Source organism: Sitophilus oryzae, unplaced genomic scaffold, assembly GCF_002938485.1.
Source record: "Sitophilus oryzae breed Bouriz unplaced genomic scaffold, Soryzae_2.0 scaffold_578_pilon_pilon, whole genome shotgun sequence".
NCBI lineage: Eukaryota > Metazoa > Arthropoda > Insecta > Coleoptera > Curculionidae > Sitophilus > Sitophilus oryzae.
Genome location: NW_022147171.1, coordinates 2,486,300 through 2,503,709, shown reverse-complemented (window position 1 = coordinate 2,503,709; position 17,410 = coordinate 2,486,300). Strand labels below are relative to the sequence as shown.

At 30.2% G+C, this 17,410-nt stretch overlaps 1 protein-coding gene across 2 annotated transcripts in view; it reads left to right on the top strand.

Annotated features, from left to right (window-relative positions):
• The window catches only part of LOC115887650 (peroxidasin homolog), a 101,420-nt gene that overhangs the window by 72,658 nt on the left and 11,352 nt on the right, over nucleotides 1-17,410 (top strand). For both annotated transcript variants that reach the window (XM_030907113.1, XM_030907114.1), the window contains one exon: nucleotides 15,563-15,780. In XM_030907113.1, coding sequence (XP_030762973.1) covers nucleotides 15,563-15,780 — 218 coding nt within the window. The remainder of the gene's footprint in view (nucleotides 1-15,562; nucleotides 15,781-17,410) is intronic.

The following is a 17,410-nucleotide window of genomic DNA, read 5'->3' as shown; positions in this document are numbered from 1 at the left end:
TAATCCGAGTCCGTATGGGGATGATAAAAATGCACCGTCCATGGCTAATGATCCTGCTTATCGATACCTAGTTAAAAAAACTTATCTATCTCTTTTCTTTCTTTGCCTTGCAGACTTTGTGTGGCTTCTGCTATTGGCTTCAGCAGGCTACACATTAAAAAAATATTTGAGTCTTTTAAGTACGTATCAGACTAAAAAATTGAAAGTATTTTTTATTGTAATAATTTATTTTGAAGTTTATCAATGATATTTGAGGAATATTAATTTACATCTGAAATATTTAATATTTTTATTATTAAAAATGAATGATATGACGTATTATAATAGGTATTAACTATTAACGTAATAATATTTGAAAATTTACAAATTAATTAATGTAAATTTCAACTTATTATCACTAATAATGCTGTACAGTACGTCCGTCCGTTCTGTAGCTACGGGGTATCCGTGAGAGGGGAAACGATATTCTCTCGATGTTTTTCGTAAAAAATTAAATCTAAAAATTCGACAAATTTTCAAGTAGCCAATAAAATGAGTGGGCGGAGCGATTTGCGGTGACGCAGTCGTCAAATCGACGTATAAAATATATTGCTGTTTATTTAAATGTTTTTTGTCCGCATTCCTTTCATAGACACAGATCCAGCATATGTACTGTAATTGACAAATGTTTAATTTAATTTCAACTTACAACAGAATTAACTGTTGTAAATATTTTTTTGTTAGAGAGATATACACTATTTTTCACCCCAAAACAGTTACATTTTTAATTGGACTATTTTTAATTTTTCTGAGTGATAATTTAATTTTTTCCCTTAATGTTTTCGGCACATTTTCGGTAAGAAGTTTATACATATACAGTACGTCTGTCCGTTCTGTAGCTACGGGGTATCCGTGAGAGGGGAAACGATATTCTCTCGATGTTTTTCGTAAAAAATTAGACGACGCGTCCCATCAATAAAAATTCGACAAATTTGCAAGTAGCCAATAAAATGAGTGGGCGGAGCGATTTGCGGTGACGTACTCGTCAAGTCGACGTATAAAATATATTGCTGTTTATTTAAATGTTTTTTGTCCGCATTCCTTTCATAGACACAGATCCAGCAGATAAACTGTAAAAACTCTTTTTTCTTTGCTAATATTAAAAAAAATAAGTTTTTTGGTAAGCTATGAACCCATTTACGAAGAAAAAATCTAGTAAACATAGTATACTAAAAGTGATCTAAATATAAAATAAAAATTGTAAAATATCCTGGTTTCGCCGAATTGCAGTTTAAGTTAATATTTACTAAATAATTTCATAGTAATTGTTGATGGTATGTTCTATACTCGAGTTTCTTCGTCCTTTTCGATTTCTAATTTTCACTTTCCACACTATTTAAGTACTTACACTCATTTGATTTAATATTAGCAAAAGAAATTACTAACCTAAGTCGTCGGATTTTAGTACAAAATTATCAGACGTCAAAGGGAAAACAAGTTTTACAATAAAATGCAGAGCGATTAATTTTTAGAGGTCGGCTCTCACCAGTTTTTTACGAATAATTGTAAGGTTTGGGTTCGTTGGAGGACTATTAGAACTGCAATTCAAAAATATGTTTAATAGATACAGTGTCCCAAATAAAAAAAATACCAAAGTTGTATTTTTTTAAATCGAACACCTTATATGTAAATTATTACATTTTTAATTTCTACGATTAAAATAAAGGTAAATTTGATTAAGATATACCTCACTTTAATCTTACCGTTTTTGAAATATTTACGTTTTTGTCAAAATGCAGTAAGCATTTCGGGCTTTATTTCTCTATGCGCATTTAAGTTTTTAAAACCAAATATTGTACAGAAGTTTTTCTATTTACTAAATTTTGTGTTGCAATAATAAAAAGTTTACTACCTTTACAAAGCGTCTAAAAAATTATTTTATATAATTATTACCTTTAAACGGCAATAACTTCTTTAGTTTAAATAAAACACCATGTATATTTTAGGAGAATCATATACACAATTTAATTGTCTATCAAATTGTATTATACCATTTTTGAACTATCTTTTCAAGTTTTCGTAGAAAATGCATTTTCTTATAATTGAGACCTCATTTATCAATATAGCAATGGAATTGACATATTATTTTTAAAGATTTTTTAAAGAGTACCTACCAGATACTAATATTATCGATATAATTCGCGTATTTAATTAAAAAATATAAAAAAAATTTTTTTAAATATTTGTTAAAGAGGACCAATTAATATGATGATCCCAGTATTCAAACTACTACATTAATTGACAGTTTGCGTTGATTAATTAATTGCTACAAATATTAAAAAACTGAATTTGCTTTAAAAACATCTAAAATGTCAATGTTCCATGAGTGAGATCTAAATGAGGTCTAAATTATAAAAAAATGCATTTTCTACGAGAACTTTGAAGAGATAGGTAAAAAATGGTCTGATACGATTTGATAGACAATTAAATTGGGCATCTGATTCTCCTAAAATATATAGGGCGTTCGATTTAAATTAAACAAGTTATTGCCGTTTAAAGCTAGTAATTATTTAAAATTAAATTTTTAGACACTCTGTATAAGGTAGTATTGTTTATTACAACACAATAACTGATCAATAAATAAATTTCGGTAAATATAGTGCTAAAAACCTTCATACCCTTGGAGAAATGAATCCTTAAAAAATGTTCTACAATTAAGTCTTAATTAATTAATTTTCACAAAATTAAATATATTTCAAAAACTGCAAGGTTTAAATGAACTTTCTAAACGTAATCTAAAAATATAATAATATACAGGGTGTTCCATTTAAAAAAATAAAACTACATATATTATTTTTTATTTATTTGGTACACTTTGTATCTTGTAAAAATATTTTTAAATTGTAGCTCTAATAATCCTTCAACTTGGGTTACCAGATGGAAAACATGTCCACCTTGGGCAAGCCTTCCCAAAAATCCGGACAAAATCCGGATTTCGCGTCGCTGCGCGGTCGCGCGTCGCGTCGCTTCGTCATTTTTAGCGATATAAGAGCAAAAATAGTAAATTGTTTTATTAGGAGTAAAAATGATACATTTTGTGACGAGGTTGTACAACATGTAAGCGAGTCACAAAAAATCATTTTTACTCCGAATAGAATATGCTATTTTATTTTCAAACGCCACAAATAATTTTTTAAACAATTATAAACGTTCGAAATAATATAAAGACATTTAAAATAAATACCTTGTAAGTAATTATAAAAACTAATACATTGTAAGTAATTATAAATCGAGAAACTATGGTTACGCTCGTTGTATTTGACACTTTATGTCACTAATAATATATGTTTCTACTTTTATGCTATAGCCATAGGCTGACAAATCTCATGGTAAAGAGTGGGACCGCGTTCCCGTAGCGCAACTCAGAATAACAATTTTGAAACCAATTAGCAGGACCATGGCAGGACATACGTCTTTATTGCTATCTTTCTTTATTATGTGTGCTTTATATGAAAAAGAAAGAGATAGGTATAAAACGTATCGTAAGACATTATCGCACATTCTGGCTGGGGGGAAATTTAAATTAGCCATTATTAGTAGTATTCTTTCATTCTGAAAGAAACTGCAAATTTTCACTTAAACTGATATATTCCCTATACGTAAAGGGAACGTGTAGGGAATAAATCAGTTTAAGTGAAAATTTCCAGTTTCTTTCAGAACGAAAGAATAGGTACTACTATTATAAGGGAAATTATAAAAAAAGTAAAAACTGTACTGTTTTATAAACATATTTATTTATACATAAAAATAAATAAACTTTTTATAATATAATAACAAAAAATAACAGTGTTTATTCCATCCACCTACCAATTTTAAATGCAGAAGAACTGACTGTTGCAGGAAACGATCGGCCAATTTTTTTAAAGGGCATTAAAAATCTCATTTTCAAAAAAACTGCCTAATTGCAATAACAAAGTGAATATCCAAGCAAAGAAGACTTTACGAGAATCATGATCCTGAACCATTTTCAAGTCCAGTTTTAGTCCTAAAACAAAAGTAAAATAGGTACATTAATAAAGTTTCTGGTTACTATAAACCAGCTATAAACTCCCTACCCAAAAAATGAAAAAAAATAATTGTATTAATTTGTTATGTTAAGAGAGGTTCAAAATATTTTTGACACTACTACTTCTACTTTTTTCTTAATAAGATGATAAATATAACTACTTACTTTTATTTTACAGGGTGTATTTAACATATCTATCAGAGAAAGGGGGCACTAATACCACAGAATATCTAGCTTAGCTAGATATTCTGTGCTAATACATATAAAAAATAGATGATACTGGCTCCTGTAGCAAATAAAATAACAAATAGTATAACCTAAAATTATAAGTAACAAAATATAAATACATATATGGAACAAAGGAATTTGTTCCCTATCCATATTCATAAGTCAATAAAATGGTTTAGAAAAAAAGTAAATCACGAAAAGAAAAATTAACAAACATGACGAATTGTCATAATGTTGTCATCTTGGTTGTCATGATGACGAAAACGAAAGGCGATTGTTCTAATTTCTATTTAGAAATTACGTTTTAAGGCGGCATCCCACGGCGCGTGTATCGGCAAGCCACGAGCAAGACTCGCCGATACACGAGTCGTGGGACCGGGCAGCTATGGGGCAGCTCGTCATTTTTGGCGCGGCTTGGACATACCCGCTTTCTGTCGGTAAACTTGACGATACTCAAAGGAAGGCGAGCCTCTTCGAGCTCGGCTCGTGTTGTGTTCAACCCGATCCAACGATCCTCGAAACGAGTACGGAGGTGCGGTTCAGTATCAGTGTCGTCTTGACTTAAAGATACATAGACAATAAATAAGTCAATCGCTATAATATCAATATAAAGTGATTTAGTATAATCTACATCCATATTATCTTTATTTTCAATAAAACCGTTTAACTTTTAAAAACATACCAACCAAATAGGTAATTTGTAAAACTACAAGTTAATAAGAACTGTTTAAATTTTTCATACGTAAAATTAAAAATTCTTCACTTTTTTTATATACAGAAGAATGACAGATACAAAAAATAAATAGGACTAGTTTTCACCCCCTCCCCAGTATGCTATATCAAATTGTATTGAATTTAAAGGGGCAACCTATAAAAGTACTTACATATTGCGGCTTTAATACAAAGACACTCTCCACCAACACTTTTTTGCCGTTCTTGTTGGTTCAAAAATTACCCAACATGATGTAATAATGGCTGCAACACAAGCTGCATTTTGTGTTCGTCGATTTTTTTCGTTCATGTTGCAACACCACTGGCACGACTAAAAACTAAATTTGCCAAACCAACACGAGCCTTCTTCACGACCTTTCACGCATCGTGGGATCGCATCCACTTGCCAAGCCCAGATTAACGAGCCAAGCCTAGGCGAGCCTAGACGAACTCAAGCTATGAGCCAGGATCGCCGATACACACGCCGTGGGATGCCGCCTTTATATGGCTGCTTCTTTCTCTCTTGTTATATTAGAATGAGATAGTGGGCCCAATAGACGCAATGCGCAGATCAACATAAATAGAACGAAATTTTGCGTTCTGAGTTGCGCTACGGGAACGTTGTCCCTCTCTTTGCCATTTAATTTGCCAGTCTCTTTTTATTTGTTTGTCTATGGCTATAGCTAGGTAAAAGTACTTCACTTTTATGGCTAGGCGTTAAAATTACTTATTTATGTTATTGTCAGTTGCAAAAAATAATAGATACTTTTGTGTCGTTTGAAAAAAAAATAAATTTATAACTTTCAAAACTCAAAACTTACGAATTAAAAGAATGAATTTACACTGCTGAATTTATCGATGATTTTTTAACTAAATTCATTCAAAGTAATGTTATTTTGCATTATTGCGACATATCTAAAAAGGGAATCATAAAATCCGGACGCTTATGAAAAATCCGCCCTGACCCAACCAGATGTAGTGAAAATCCGGACATGTCCGGATTAATTCGGACGTCTGGTAACCCTACCTTCAACGGACCCAAAACTTTAAATTTCTAAAAATCTAATCGTTCAGCTACAATACTCCGTGTCGTATGTGGTGAATAATTGTAGTTAGCAGTACAAATGCAGACGGTTAGTATTTAAAAATTATTTCTTAAGCCGATCTCACACGATGTGGCAAACATTTTCTAACGTTGGACACATGAACATTTGTCACATCGTGTAGGAGCAGGGGCGCATATACGGGGGGGGGGAATGGGGGGTAATTACCCCTCCCAGGAAGAAATTTATAAAATTGTCACGAAATAAATAATAATATCAATCAAAATAGAAATCCAGAACAATCTAAATTTATTTTTTGCCACCAAACCCCCAAGCCACTACCCCTCGCAGACTCACTCTCTGGATGCTCTCACCCACTGTGTAGGAGTCACCCTACACAAAAATTTTAAATATAAAATTAAATGTATTGTTTAATATCGAAAAGTGTTTTCACAATAAAGGTGAACTACTAACTGATGTGCTAAGGTGAATATTGTTAAAATATGTGTTTTCATACAATATTCAGTTTGTGTAAAAATAGATCTAATTATTTAGCGCTACAATTTTCTGGACTTTCTCTAATAAATTTAATCAAAAAAATAATCAAAAACCTAAAGAGTATAAGAATCACGTACGTTAATAATCAAAAGAAAAAGGAAATTTTAAATCACAAATTCATTCAATCTTATTCAGTTAAAAATTACAAAAACTGAAATGATTCGATCTGATCTAGAACAACTAAACCATAATAAATAATAATAGACCGTTTTAATCTTTCGGAATGTCAGATCATATTTCGACATTCTCTTCGTTTACGGGACGTTTAAACAATTTCAGCATCAAAGCTGGTAATTGTATAGATTTTTTACACATTACTTAGCTTAGAGAAAATAGATTAAAAAAAAAGAAAAAGTTTGTTATTTATTGACGGCATTATTACCAAAAAAGTAAATAAGAGATTTGCCTCAGATGGACAATAAAAATACGTACCTTCACTTGTTTCAGAGATGTGGTAGCCAGTGACATAGATTTAAAAAATTATAATTAAATACTTTAACGATTATAAACAATACCAACTATATACCTTAATGTAGGTATACAAAAAATGTTTAACGCAGAAAAAAAACAAAATTTAATATAAGAATATCTACAGTTTTCTATACAATAATACGAAAATATGAATAACAGTAACATAACAGTGGTAGTTTTTTGTTACTTTCATTCATAAGATTGTTTTTATGTCCCCGAATTGTCTTTACACTAATTTTTAATCAAGGAGCCTTGGAATAATAGATTTGATCGTCTAATGTTATTATTAATTATTGTGTCTTGTCCTGACCGGTTAAAAGATGTCCAAATCGTATTTTTAATCATATGTTAACTTTTTCAAATGGAACGAGGGTGGCTCATTATCATATTTAGAAAAAGCTTTTTTTACGAATAATTTGATACCACACACGTGGTATTTCGAGTCAAATTGTCGTTATGAACCACATGTTACAATTTCAAATAAACCATATGCGAAAATGTCAAAAGTTGACATATGATATGTCATTTTATTCAAAGCGTCATTTTCTATCGAATAAACTAAAAAAATACCGAGGGTGCCATTTAAAAATCAAAAGTTGTAGTCATTTCCGGTGAGACCGGAAGTGACCGAAAACAAATGAATATGTCAATCAATTCTAATTTATGTCATATACTAACATACCAAATCTCGTTATTTTACCTGAAAAAATAAAAAAAGTTATAGGGGTGAGCCACTTTTGAGACGCACCCGGTATAGACAAATTAAGCTTTTATACGAACATGACGTATTGAAGAAAATCGTTTTTTATCGAAAATAATGATATATGATTTTTTTTAATTTATATTTTTAGGGTAATTATAATAAACACAGGATTATACTTTAAAATGTTGAAGGTGTCTCAAGTCTCAAACTGTTTAATCCGGTTCCACACGATGTGTCAGACGCCTTCCAACGATAAAGTTTTAAGGTTTTTTAAATTGAACCCCCTTTTTCTGTACAGATTTGGATTCAGTATAAAATGCTGCATATAGTACGCTATTTTTATTTCCAGCACTATGCGATACTACCATTCTATTTCATATTTACTGAAACTCTGGTTAAGACACCATATGCAAAAAGTGGTTTAAAACGAGAGTGAATTTAACTTTATTAATACTTAGTTATAGTTTCCTAAGCATCAAAGATAACAGATTAAACCCGCAAATGAGAATTTGTATTATTTTATACAGGGTAATTTTTGTGGTGTTGCCGACATCACAATGTTTAAAGTGCTATATATCATTTTTTTAAATGCAACACCCTGTTGCATGTTGTGTATGATCATTCTTTTAGATGTAAAATTAAAAAATGAAAATTTTTGTATTTACATTTGTTCCTAAATATTTAACGATTTTGCCAATATTCGCGGTATTATATTACATATGGCTCCTTCAACAGTAATTTTTATCAAAACTACTTAATATGGATCTTTGTCTAGAATTTTACCGTCGAAAGCCCCATATGTAATATAATATAAAAATTTAGGAAAACTTTAAATACAAAAAATGTTCATTTTTTAATTCTACACCTAAACAAAAAATATTATTCAGGGTATTTAAAAAATAGAAATATAGCATTTTAAATATTTCAATTTTGGTGACGCCATAAAAAATACCCTGTATAGGATAATGAAAATTTTCATTCGCGGATTTATTCTGTTATCCTTGGTGTTTAGGAAAATAAGGCTAAGTTTTAATAAAGCTATATTCACTGCATTTTTTAACCACATTTCGGATATAGTGTTTTTGACGAAAGTTTCATTAAATAAGAAATAGAATGGCAAAATTGCATAGTGCTTCAAATAAAAATAGTGTACTATATCCAGAATTTTATCATAACTTTTTTTCTGACACCCTATATACAACAAAATATTTTTAAGATATGCACCATTATGAATCATGCAACATCTGTATAAAACTTTTTTCATATGTTCGACAACAACGACGATATTGGACTTCCTCACACTAATAGGCCACCCTGTATATTATTATATTCGCATATAATCTGGAAAAAGTCTTTTTCCATATTTGACACTAGAATCTAAGGAAATAGTCAATATGTGAACGACTAAAAAACGTGAAAAAACTGAAGACCAACTGGCTATTTCTTGGTCTCGCATAAGAATTTTACTATTCGGTTTTGGTCTTTGTCGTACAGGTAAATAAATATTTACAGTATAATGCTGGTATTGCTCTTGAAGTTGGTTTATCTGCAAAATCAAGACCGCAAGACCAAAACTAGTCTCGCTAATCATTATCTGTCTAGCTCTTTTAAGCAGTCCCAAGTCTTCCTGCGTCCTTGTTCTTTTGGTGAGAGAAATAGAGAATTATTATTTTTGTTAGCAAATATCTTATTGTAAACAATTTTGCTACCGTATGATTCAAATGAAACGGCGTTAAGTTACCATATAAATGAAGATTAAGGACGGTTTATGTGTAAAATTAGCTTAATGGTAAATAGCCAGTCTAAATAAAGTAACACTTGTACTTTCTCTCTTGATACGCCACTGCTATAGGTACAGATACACAAAAATAAATAAAGAAAACAGCCGGCAAAAGAAAGTATACACAACGTTCTATCAAGCGTTAAACTTAAAACACTGGATGTTCATATTTAACGACCGAGTAGTAGAAGGAAGGGAAAGCTACGAAACTGATAAAAGTGGGGTTAGGAAATTTAGCGTTTAAAGATGGCGACGTTAAGATGTCACCGGTTAGTCGATATCAAGATGGCCTGATCGAATCTTCTTTCATTTAGTATCTGATACCCGGTCTCGATTTCGATGATGTATTTTTACAGGAGGATAAAATATCTAAAGGTTAGTTGAATATATTGTCTTTCGATTCTACCTGATTTATAATTTTAAAAAATATATTACTCCTTTACAAATATTTTAAGAACAATCAATTAATATTATTCTTATATTGTAAACTATGATTACTATATTTGTATTTTTGCTTATTTAAACAAACTTATGTTTTGAAATTCATTTAGTTAGTTGTGTGTTATAAGTTGATATGAGAAATTCAAAATATTTTTTTTAAAAACTTAAATTAATAAGTACGTCAATGATTTTTTTAATGTCTATTATATATTTCAGAAAAAAAGATATTACACATACCTATTTCTTTTTTGTTTTTGTTTACTTATATACATTTTAAATATAACGAAATTTTTTAATTTAATATTTTTTCATTTACAATATTAAACTTGAAATGTTTTTTAATTGCAAATTGAATACTCCAAATGGAAAACTAATTTTATAAACAAAGGTTTTCTTAGGTCTATGCACACTATGCAAACTGTATTCGACATAGTGTTACCAACATTTATAAATATAAACGATAATACTGTATTTTAGGGTACACCACAAAAAATATTTTTTTTTCTTTTTAGTTACCGTGAAAATATCGTTCAGGACGTTACCGTGAAAAATTCTGATAAAGTTTGAGCTTTTAATATTAATATTAAGAGGTATCTCATCGTGATTTTCTATTTTCCATTTAAATAACAGGGGGAAACAATTTTTTTATTTGGAACTTTATTGCGCTCACAAATCATCGTTTTGTAAAAATCAATACATGCTCTTGTAGGGAATTGAACGGTCTTCAAAAAAGATCTGATATGAATTGTCATTTAATCGACTCGTTTGAAACTTATTGAAGATTAAAAATCAACTTCAAATCGTATATGATAACTTTAGCGCAAAATTTTTATGTTTTTGAGCATAAATATATTTTATGTTTTTGAGCTATTATTTCGTGATAAAATATAAAAAATTGTGGAAGTTATCATATTACGATTTGAAGTTGAATTTTAATCTTCAATAAGTTTCAAACGAGTCGATTAAATGAAAATTCATATCAGACCTTTTTTGAAGACAATTTCAATTTCCTACAAGAGCATGTATTGATTTTTACAAAACAATGATTTGTTAGAACGCAATAAAATTGACACAAATGCAATTTTTTCCAATAAAATTCCACAAATGCAAAAATTCGTAATGAAAAAAATATAGAAAGAAGTGATTATTTCTTTTAAAAAAAGAAAGAAAATATTTAAAATAGATATTAATATAGGATAGATATTTAATAAATATCCGAGTGCCTTGTTTTTATTATTGAATCTATTTAATCCGATATGGGCATTGTAAAATTTTATTCGGTTATTCTGTTTTGCTATTTAAATACGAAATATCAAAATATAAAATCTTACAATAACTTCCAACGCACTAAAGTTTCATGTTCAAGTTGAAATAAAGTACAAGAAATCTAATTGTTTGAAATGCAGCAGATGTTTTTCAGTTTGTAAAGTTTTCCCTTTTCTAAAAGCGATTTAAAAAGTTTTCTACAATGTTCTTATCTGTAAACTTAATTCAGCGGTTTAACAATTTCAAAGAAAGTAGTAAGACGTATTTCAAATAAAGAATAGACGTAACATCGCATTGCGTTATAACCAAACACAATTTTAACTAAATATTCTCCTAATAATAACTAATTAGAAAATATTAAAATAATATATGAATTTATACCGTATGATCGAATAAAGCAGTTTTCTTTTGACTTGGAAATGGGGATCGATGATATTCCGCTTTTAACTTTGTATATAAAGCACGGATATAAAGTGACAGCGATTTTCATTCCATTTTTTTTCGACATAGTACGTAGTTCGTTGCTACAGGGGGTTAAACTCTTCATTTTTGTTCAATTTATTATAATTTCACTGATAATAAGTGATTTATTATAAGTACTTTTAGCGATTCAATTTTGAAGGTAAACAGCGATTTCCGATGGAGCGGAGCGTCCGCGACGGACCGTCCGCGACTTCGAACAGGTATCATAAGCTTATAATATGAACAATTTCACATGGATCGCGTATGCTCCGTCCGGATGAGCTATATTGAAAAAATATCAGCGCGGACGCTCCGCGCGTACGATCCGCTCCATCTGAAAGCGCTGAAAAGCTGCTATAAGTAGGTACTACATATTTTAATGCTAAAAAAGTGTCAACAGATTTACCAAGGACATTCATATGGGTTATCACTGAAATATTTAAAAGAAAAGCATGTGCTCCACTGATTTTTTTCTCTTGTTATCGTAAATTCTATAAGGCGTTTAATGCCGGTTAAAAGTTTTATCTTGATATTTTGTAAATTTCGCTCTCCTTCATAAGATAAACGCAATTTTCTTAATCACAATTAATAAAATTAGAGTAAAAATGAACTTAATAAATTAATTAAACTGATGTTCAGTGCTACATACAGCGAAGTCATGAAAAAATAATGGTTTTTAAGATAATTACTAAAAATCTATTTTTTTAAAATTTTAACATCCTGTAACATTAAACCTATGCATTTCTACACTCACGCTTACTTTTTTTACTATTTTCCTATAAGGAATCAATGTCACTTACTTATACACTTTGTCCAGTTAATATGACATTATTTTTATTTTAAATGTTGCTATTAAACTTATTATTAGATTAAAGCAAATTAATAAAAACTCCTTTATCTCATCAAGAAGAGCGAAATCGTCAAAATATCAAAAGCCAAACTTTAATCGATATTATTTTGCTAATCAGCACAATTTTGCTAACGAAAGAAAAAAAAGTTAGTGGGGCAGACGTACTTTACATCTGCTGGATCTGCGTCTATGAAAGGAATGAGGACAAAAACATTTAAATAAACAGCAATATATTTTATACGTCGATTTGACGACTGCGTCACCGCAAATCGCTCCGCCCACTCATTTTATTGGCTACTTGCAAATTTGTCGAATTTTTGTTGATGGGACGCGTCGTCTAATTTTTTACGAAAAACATCGAGAGAATATCGTTTCCCCTCTCACGAATTCCCCGTAGCTACAGAACCTGTGTACAGAACGGACGGACGTACTGTAAACCTGCTGCCCGCGCACGGATGCAACTCATATGAATCAGTTTCAATCAGTTGGTGTAGTATTCAATTTAAATAAGTTACTATGTCAAATTTCGAATATTCGGACTCAGATGATGAAGACATACTTAATTATTATCAATACCGCGGACAACGCAGGACTCAGACGAAATAACAAAAACAAGCAACTTTTAAAATGCAAGGCAACTGCGACCGCGGAAAATGGTCGCGAACAACAGATCTGCGACTGATTGCAAACTAGTCCCGTTAGAATCAATTCGTGTGCGGCTTCACATTATTATACGCTCCCGAGGTTGCAAAACAGTTGCAAGTGCAACTGAATTGCAACTTTTGTCTCAAAACAGTTGCATCGTGTGAGCTGGGTCTCACTCTCAAAATTTCATTTGAATAGCTAAAAGCACTTGGAAGGAAATTATAATAAATCGTAAAAAATGAAGACTAAAACCCCTTGAACCTACGAAACAAAGCAAAATCGGACCTATGTTGATATAAAAAATAAATCTTATTTTTACGAGAGGATTCTGCCTACGAGAGATTAAAACACCTGTATGTGTCTAATGTCAGGTCTCTTGTGATTCTAATAATTTTGTTAACTCTGTGCTATGAAAAACATAGTAATTAATGAAACCTATTTTTATTCCGGCTATAAAATTGTTCATAAAAAATATTTCTTTTTATACTTTTATACCTATGGAGTTAAATAATAATTATTGGAATTATTGGTGATTTTTAAAACCAATACGAATTTCTCTATTTTCTCTAATGAAACGTATATAAGTATTCAGATGTTCGAAAGTGAAGACTGTTCTGTGTCAGTAGGACACAGAGAGACTTTTTAGCCTGGTGTTGATAAAAGATAAAAAAAGGGAAATTACGATCTGCATAAAGAGAAAGTAAGAGGCAAGCACGAGTCTACTCTCGATTTTACTTATAGATGTTTTTCTCCGATTTTTTTCTTACAAACGCTTTTTAAAACTAATTACTTATTATTATTGTTGCGTTAGCAGTTCGAATTGCGATTTCGGACGGCCATCATTCTGATTCGATTTCAATTTCGATTCAATCAGTTTTAGTTGATTTTTAATTTTAGGTGTATTAGATTCTTATTTTTGTACTATATTATAATAAACAGCTGATATATACAGTTTTTTTTCTCATGTGAGTGGTTTATAAATCAAAATCCATATTATATTTGCGACTTTTAAAATTAAGATGTGCTTCCACCAAACAATGTTTTGTCACAAATATAATTATTAAAATATAATAAAATATACTGCTAGTTTGCTAATAAATATCTATACAAATACTTCGTAAAAAAAATATAGCTAATACCTAATGCTAATGTTATAAGTAATCATATTATACTGCACCTGCTTTTATTTGTTTTAAAATACATATATAATGATGTACTTAACTAGATACTGTTATGGGGTATAAGTTAGTAGTAGTAATAGTTTAATTTATTTGTGTGTTCCAATGAAAAATTACAATATACATATGTATATGTATATAAATTATTCAGAAGTATAACTAAAATATAATCCTAGAAATACAAAAATCAGCCAACATAACAGTAAACAATTTAAAACAAATTCGGATCTTAACATTACAATATTTAAAAATTTAACAATCTGGAAAATAAATATTTATGTAAAGAAAGATTGAAATTTAAAAATGATTATTTTTTAAGATGTTCTACAGTTTGTCCCCAGATTGTCTTTACAAGAGGAAAAAAACTTCTTTATTATTGAGAATGCATTCTTTATAATAAAAGCTGTTAATCCCGTTCATACTTTTCCAAATTTCTATGCCGTTTTCTAGAAAATTAAAAATCAAAACGCGTTTCTATATGGTAATAACTTAGTTTTAATTTTTTGATAGATCCTTATTGATAGAATTTTAATTAACGTCATATTTTTTACTGTTTTAAGGTGTTAAAGAAGCACAAGATTTATTTAGTTCAATGTTAGAGAAATGGTGATAATAGTTTTAGGAAAATATAGTACTTAACAACAGGAAAAGTATAACGTTAATCAAAATTAATAATAACCATCTATCAAAGCATGAAATCGAAATTATATTACCATAGAAACGCCTTTTAATGTTTAGGACTTTTTAATTTTCTCTAAAACGGGATAGAAATTTGGAAAAGTATAATCGGGATGGAACAAGCTACATTTTTTATGAAGAATGCATTTTTATCAAAGTCTCAATAATGAAAAAGTTTTTCCTCTTTTGTAAAGACAATCAGGGGATATACTGTATATAATGTAAAATCCATAATCATTGTCATTAAAAAACGCATTAATAGAGTAAAATGACTTTTTAATAGGTATTTATAATTACAGTACTCTTCGCCATTTTATTGGGAAGATTTCTGACGCTTTCTGGGAAACTGTTATATATATTTTATCACAAACATAACTTGCATTTTTCTGCAAATAACCGAATTTTTTTGGTTTAACTCTGAATGTATATTATAGATATCAGGGTACATTGTATTTTTTGTATTATTGGTTGTTTTGTTAAGGATTTTTTTCTTCGATTTTTAGATATCACGGAAATGTCGGTAGAGAAATAGCAGGTCTTCCCGAAGACCTACAGGCCAGAATAGATCTGGATGAGTGCCCTCTAAGGGGTCTTCCAACATGTCCTCCTGCGTCGAAAAGATTTAGAACAGCTGATGGTACCTGTAATAATCCGGATCATCCATGGAGGGGTTCGGCTCTGTTCCCGATGCAAAGATTTCTTGCACCAGTCTACGAGGACGGTATGTAATATGTTTAATACTTAACAATATTTGCAAAATAAAAAACTGGACGCGCCTTTCGCTAACCATCAACCCCCATCATCAGCAAATGATTTAAACGTTTTAAACATCTGCTGGTGATATGCGGAACATGTTAGCAAAACGCGCGTCCAGTGTTATATGTAAAGCCTTTTGGTGTATTGTGGTGAGTTAGTGTTTTATTTTGCTGTTTTATCGCCGAAGCTTCCAACCCCCAACTGAAATTACCTATAGTTGTTGATGTTTTCAACTCTGAATGTTGTGTCTCCTGTTTTCAACAATAATAGCATGTCCTATTTGGAGTCAAAGTTACTTTTTGTGTACTTTACTATCAATATATATTTTCTTTACACACACAAATATTTTTTTAAACAATTTCGAACGTTGCAAATAATATAAAAATGTTTAAAAGTAATAATTTGTAAGTAATTATACAGGGTAGTCCGAATTGTATTCCGGAAACTTCGGCAGCATATTCCACAGATAAAAATAAGTAAAAAAGTTCGTATAATGTATATCCTAAAATGTTTAGTTTCCGAGATACAGGGGTAGAAGTTTCATTTTTATTTTAATTTTTTCCTAATAATTTCTGAAGTAACGTCAATATTTGAATGAAAATTGGTGTCTGGGAGTTTTTTGACATGAGAAATTTGATTTTGATGTCAATATGACTCCTACTAGTAGAGGGCGCCACCTACATATTTTTTAACTGGTTTGAAGAGTAATAACTTTTCGTCCGTACCTGTATAAAACTACTGAGTATACATTTATGACGTTTTTTACGTGAAGAAGGTCTCTTGGTAAAAATCGCTACGAGTAATGGGTTTCCAGATATTTGGAATCGACATTATCAATACCTGTCACCATTGACATAAATTAAACATGTTGACTAAATAGTTATTAGACTGAAATCATAAATTTGAAAAGTTTTTGTGCCAAAAGTTCAACAAAAACTGTTTTATTATCATTTTTTGCAGAAAAAATTATGATTAATTTAAAGAAATAAAAATGTCCCAAAGTTATTATTTCAGTGAAATAACTATCTACTCAACGGGTTTATTTTTCGTCAATAATGACATGTATTGTCTATTTCTATTCTAAATGTCTTAAGAACGGTTGCTCGTAGCGATTTTTACAAAGAGATATTTTTTACGTAAAAAGTCACAGAGATGTATATTTTTTCGCTCGATAGTGTTATACATGTACGAACAAAAAGTTATTACGCTTCAAAACAGTTAAAACACATGTAGGTGGCGCCCTCTACTAGTTAGGAGTCATATTGACACCAAAATCAAATTTCCCATGTCAAAAAACTCCCATACACCAATTTTCATCCAAATATTGATGTTACTTCAGAAATTATTTAGAAAAAATGAGAGTAAGCATTTTAGGACATACATTTATATAGTAAACGCCACGAATGTTTGGGAGTGATTCATCGGTCGTTACCATGTGAACTAATCTGTTCAAGCTCACATAAAACTTAATTCCAGTGCCGTGGTGTTTCAAGTCATATAATAATAAATATATAATATGTTGTAATTTGTTGTTTTAACTGTCAAAGTCTTGTCAAAACATATATTTGGTTATAAATATAAACTGGAATGCCCCA